Source organism: Priapulus caudatus, unplaced genomic scaffold, assembly GCF_000485595.1.
Source record: "Priapulus caudatus unplaced genomic scaffold, Priapulus_caudatus-5.0.1 Scaffold1290, whole genome shotgun sequence".
NCBI lineage: Eukaryota > Metazoa > Priapulida > Priapulimorpha > Priapulimorphida > Priapulidae > Priapulus > Priapulus caudatus.
This window is the reverse complement of record NW_014578351.1, coordinates 22473-28456: the sequence shown is the minus strand read 5'-3', so window position 1 is coordinate 28456 and position 5984 is coordinate 22473. Positions and strand designations below refer to the sequence as shown.

At 45.0% G+C, this 5984-nt stretch overlaps 1 protein-coding gene across 2 annotated transcripts in view; it reads right to left on the bottom strand.

The window, feature by feature from the left end:
* LOC106816122 (putative glucose-6-phosphate 1-epimerase) overlaps positions 1 to 2675 on the bottom strand; it is a 13532-nt gene extending 10857 nt beyond the window's left edge. The window contains exon 1 of one of the 2 annotated variants that reach the window (XM_014820677.1): positions 2407 to 2675. In XM_014820677.1, the coding sequence (XP_014676163.1) occupies positions 2407 to 2479 (73 nt within the window). In that variant the 5' untranslated portion in view covers positions 2480 to 2675. The remainder of the gene's footprint in view (positions 1 to 2406) is intronic. The other variant, XM_014820678.1, reaches the window with a different exon arrangement.
* Positions 2676 to 5984: the final 3309 nt, after the last annotated feature.

The window sequence follows — 5984 nt, the reverse complement described above, 5'->3', positions numbered from 1 at the left end:
TGTTTAAGATGTGAAAGTCTGAGATGTGGGCGAGTGATGGCGTTACACCTAAATGATGGTATGGTTGCCATCTGTATATCGCAATAATAATTTATAAACAAAAATGTTAAACCCCCCTTGGGGCTGCCCCGGACCCCCTACCAAGGCGTGCCTTCGCCACGCTGGGGTGTGTAGGCCAATCACCTCAGGTAAACCCCCCCTTAGTTAAAACCTAGATCTGACCCTGGACGACCCATGGCAATAGCTCATCTTGACGATGTCAAGGTGAACTAACAACACACATCGAACTACTAAGTATGAACTTATGTCCCTATATAGAATTGGGGTACAGTGTAACCTAGATGCAATAATACAACCCATTACAAGAGTAGGGTGCCCTGCGCAAGTTGTGTTGTGTTACATCAGTGTATCCACTGGCAGCGAGATCAAGTACACAGCCACCATCTGTACACTACAGCACGTATATATATATATATAACACCGGTCAGTGCTATATACATATGTATCATATGTATGCAGCGTAAGTGTGGTCACTGTGGAGGGGGCTGACTTTATCTCGCTGCCAGTACAATGGACCTCCGAGATACGAACGGCTCGACATACAAATTTTCGAGATACAAACGGCTCGACATACAAATTTTCGAGATACGAACAGCTCGACATACAAATTTTCGAGATACGAATGGCTCGACATACGAATTTTTGAGATACGAACAGCTCGACATACAAATTTTCGAGATACGAACAGCTCGACATACAAATTTTTGAGATACGAACGGCTCGACATACAAATTTTCGAGATACAAACGGCTCGACATACAAATTTTTGAGATACGAATGGCTCGACATACGAATTTTTGAGATACGAATGGCTCGACATACGAATTTTCGAGATACGAATGGCTCGACATACGAATTTTCGAGATACGAACAGCTCGACATACAAATTTTCGAGATACGAACGGCTCGACATATGAATTTTCGAGATACGAACAACCCTTGGTTGAACGAATAAAATTCAACATATGAACGTCTTACAAATCAGCCACGTGGGGGATAGGCCTAGCGTGCGCTCTTTTGGTCAGTCAGTTTAAGTACGTGACTCGTTCAATGTGGTTGTGCTCTTATGATTGCACTTGCTGTACGTACTATCAAATTCTCCTATGTCACAAGTACACCGTGCACGCATGCGCTGTGCACAAAGACGAATAGTTGCTTGAGCAAAGAAGAATTTACAGGAAATTATCAGTTATAAGTTATAATAGGCAAAAAAGAGTAAAGACACATTAAGCTTTGGTACTAAATACAGTTCGTGTTTATGTACCATCATTTCAATAATTTGAAACGTTCCAAATGCCTGTGGCCTATAATATGGTGTACGGTCTGTCAATTTAGTCCTACCATGTCGGTCTACAAACACACACCATATTTTCCGCCAACCATACACATTGTAACGCCACCAACATGTTATTTATAAAAACCTTATCTTACTTTACAGAAACACGTGTACATTTTTCCTACCAACAGGATTTGCGCGCCACCGAACCACAATTCCCCCTACAGGGTTCTGCCCACGGTGGGCGGCGGTGGGCGGGTGTGCCCGGCACTCGCGGTTGCCGCCTGGCACTATATATCTCCGCCCGGCACTAATTTTTGATAAACAAATTTTTTTTTTAATAATAAAAAAGTCTGATATATGGGCTTTTTATTGCTCAGAATGCAGGAAATTAAGTTTCAGACTATCCAAAATCAAAAATTTTCTGGGGGTGTGCCCCCTAACCCCCTAGATTGGCTTCACGCCTACGGCGCTTGCATCCTGGATGCGCCCGGCACTAAAAAATCCTGGGCAGAACCCTGCCCCTACACTAGTTTGCTAAACCAACACTTAGCTCTAGTACTATAGCCCGCGTACAGTTGCCGCTGGGTGGCCAGCCGCCAGTGGCAACTGTAAGCTACGCGGGCTATAGTACTAGAGCTAACCAACACTATACTAGTAGTTAGTCAGCGAACAATACAAATACTGTAGTTTGCGCAGAAACATGGTTTTCCGCGCGTAGTGTGAAACCTTTGACCGTTGACCTGCGTACGTGGTAGCCCGACCAGGCTGTGCGACGGATTGTCTATAGTAATTGTAGTCTATTGTAACCCTAGCAATACCGTTTCTTGGAGCTACGTACGTGGCAGCCAAAAAAATTTCTTTTTTTTTACGAGAGCTCTTTTTTGATTTTGTATGTACAGACTGTAGAAACAGAATGAACGTACAGTTGTACGCGGGCTATAGTACTACTACTAGAGCTACGGGCGAGTATGATATATGACCTGAAACTTCTACCAAGATAATATTTTGTTGTTGTTGCTAGGACGACGCCTGTACTAGACATCAAAACTAAAAGATCTCAAACGTACCGAAAAGATTCACGTTTACGCTAGATCCATCTTCCTTCCTCTCAATAACAAAAGTTTGTTGGTACTCCGACATGACGAACAACACAAGTTACAACAATAAACAAAATAAAACAACAAACATATCACGTTCAAACTGTAATGTGCACTGTAGCTTTCACGGTAAGAATACTTATTACACTAGTATAGTATTAGTATTAGTAACTACATTTAGCGGATTATTTTTGCGGATGATAAGGTGCGCGGCTACAAAACATTCCACGCAAACAATAACAACCAGCGCCCTCTATCGCGTGATTATATCACATACCGTTTTTTTTAGTTTATTTAGGGTTTCTGACCTATTTCCTATTTTTAAAATGAAAATAGAAAATAGGAAATGGGTATCTAACCCATTTCCTATCTTGAAGCTGAAAATCGAAAATGCAGGCAGACGCGGACAGGCGAACAGTGCGGACAGTGCGGACAGGCGGACAGGCGGACAGGCGGACAGGCTGACAGGCTGACAGGCTGACAGATAGATAGATAGATAGATAGATAGATAGATTGAGCGAAAGAGAGAGAGAGAGAGAGAAAGGAAGAAAGATATATGCAGAAAGAGAGGGTGGGAGAGTGGAGAGAAGGGTGAGACAGGGCGAGAGAGAGAGAGAGAGCGACAGAGAGCGGGAAAATGAGAGCGAACGAGCGAACTATGGAGAGATGGAGATAGATAGACATGAGATGAGAGAGAGAGAAAGAGAGACACAGAGAGAGGGAGCGAAAGAGAGAGAGAGAGAGAGAGCGCGTGCGAGCACACACAGAAAGGCGAAGGATAATAGCGGGGAAAAGGAAAGGAGTGTGAGAGAGAGAAGACAGAGGGGAGACAGGAAGGCAGAGAGGAGAGAGAAAAAGGCAAGTAGGAGAGAGAGGAACGCAGAAAGGGAAAGAGAGAGAGAGAGAGAGCGCCCGAGAGAAGCACGGACGCGAACAAGTTTGGGGTTAAAAACTTAAATCTAACCTAATTCTTTAGCCTGCCAGTATGTTGAATATATGAAGCGCGCATATATAAATGAATCACTTGGACTTGCGTCACGCCGTGACGGGCTTCTCTCTTGCGAGATATATCACGGTCAGTATACACGTGGCCTGAAGAGTCCCCGCCATGTTCTCTCTGTGTTTCTGTCATCAAAGATTCAAGCTGTGATGCGGACATAACGACATCCCTGTAGACGGTCAACCAGGGCCCCGTGGCTACATAGACGGCCCCGGGCTACCAAAAATCTGGCCTCGGCTACACTCAGGCGGCCGCGTGGCTACACTCCCATGGCCGCGTGGCTACACGGGGCCGGCAAATGGTTACATCAGACGGCCGCGGTTGACATTTTGGTGGCTTTGCCTACAAGTACAAATAGCGTGTGCAAGAGGGGGTGGGCTTCAGCAAAAATCCTAATAAATCCTAAATGCGACGGAATTTACAATATTTGCACAATTTAGGGTCAGGAAAAATCGCAATGACTCAAATTTTGGGTTAAAATATATCAAAATGTAGCTAGAATAAAAAAAAATTCTTTTTAAAAATAGTAGGAATGATATGTAGCCGGAGGCCACTTGACATAACGGTTGTGTCAATAACTATTGATCGGAATGAGATATCGATTAGCAAATAAGATCGGCGTGTAGCCCTAGACGTCCTCTATCATCCACCCAAATATCGCACAATTGCTATGTTTCTTAGTATTTTTAAAAATTCGGGAAAGTTTCAAAAAAGGGGTAGGGTTTCAGGTTACGGTGATGGAGTTAGGGGTAGGGTTTCAGGTAGCGCCCAGACGGCCGCATGGTTACCAAATGTCTGGCCCCGTGGCTACATAGACGGCCCCGGGCTACCAAAAATCTGGCCTCGGCTACACTCAGGCGGCCGCATGGCTACACTCCCATTGCCCATTCCCATTGCCATTGTCGGAAACCCGCACCAACTTTTAAGATCTCCAAATCCGCATGCGCACACACGCACTCACCAAAGCCATTGCGGCCTCGGTGTATAAACAACCAAGCCATACAACTGCAGCCTCTGAGTCTCTCGTTGAAGTTTGTCTTAAATTTTCGCCTCACAGCTGTGCGCGGCAGTTGTGTGTGTGTGTGTGTGTGTGTGTGTGTGCGTGTGCGTGTGCGTGTATGTGTGTGCTCCCCCGTGTGTGTGTATAAATGTGGTATGTGTGTGCGTGGGTGCGCGTGTGGTTGTACGTGCGCATGCCCGTATGTGTCTGAATACGGTGTGTGCGTGCGTGCGCGCGTCAAATATTTGCACACAACGGGAGGTGTAACCGTGCCCGCGCTTACCCGGCTTACCCAATGCTCTGACAATTTTAGACGCCGTTTCGATTGTCTAAGAGCACACACATACGTTTAACACAATTTCAAAAGGTTATGGTATATATATAGTGTGCACATACACACACATACAACTGCAGCTGTATCTCGTTGGGGTTTGTCTTAATTTTTCGCTTCACAGCCGTGCGCGGCAGTGATTGGCTGTTTATACACCGCAGCCGCAATGTCTTTGGTGTGTGTGTGTGTGTGTGTGTGTGTGTGTGCGTGCCGGTGTGCGTGCGTGCGTGCGGTTAGTGTGGCTTGCTATGCTAGGTGAAGGCTCCACCTAATTAAAGGCTTATTGTTTTACCTTTAATCTACAATTAGTATAGCTATATTATCATTAAAACCCGTGAGAAAACAGATTAATACACACACGCACACACCGCATTCACACACACACGGGCATGCGCACGCACAATCACACGCGCACCCACGCACACACATACCAATTTACACACACACGGGCGCGCACACACATACACTCACACGCACATGCACACGCACACACACGCATACATACATACACGCACACGCACACGCACACGCACACGCACACACACATACACATACACACATACAACTGCAGCTGTATCTCGTTGGGGATATATATATACTAGCTATTACCCGTCCTCCAGACGGGTTCGAGTGGGGTCTGACTTGAGGATGACGGTTTAACCATTTATCTCTCACTTTTATTTGAGGATGTATTTACAGTAAACGAAAAATACTGATATTTAGACTCGAGTCATATACCAATATTTGTTTAAAAAAAATTGTATCTAAATATATATAAAATCTGAAATTTTACCTTAAGGACGGCGGCGGGCAGGGTTACACCTCCCGTTGTCAAATATTTGCACACGCGCGCACACACGCATCACAAATATATATTGTAGCAACGCTAATATCACTCCGCGAATGCATTTAATACCAGCTGACACATAGGCTGATATTACGATATAACCAGCAGCAGAACCACAGCATAAACATAATCTTACACCACACCAGCTGGGCAGGGAGACGGATTTAACTGCCGGACACACAAACAACTGTTAAAATTAGTTCCACCCGCAATAGATACACACGAAGATGGCCACAACTCTGCCTATGGTACGGGTCAACTTTCAACGAATAACAGCTTAGACACACCTTAGCTGCATCACAACATTAGTTGAGCTTAGCGGTCGGCGAAGAACAAACATATACATTAGCACAACGTTATTTTAAACAGC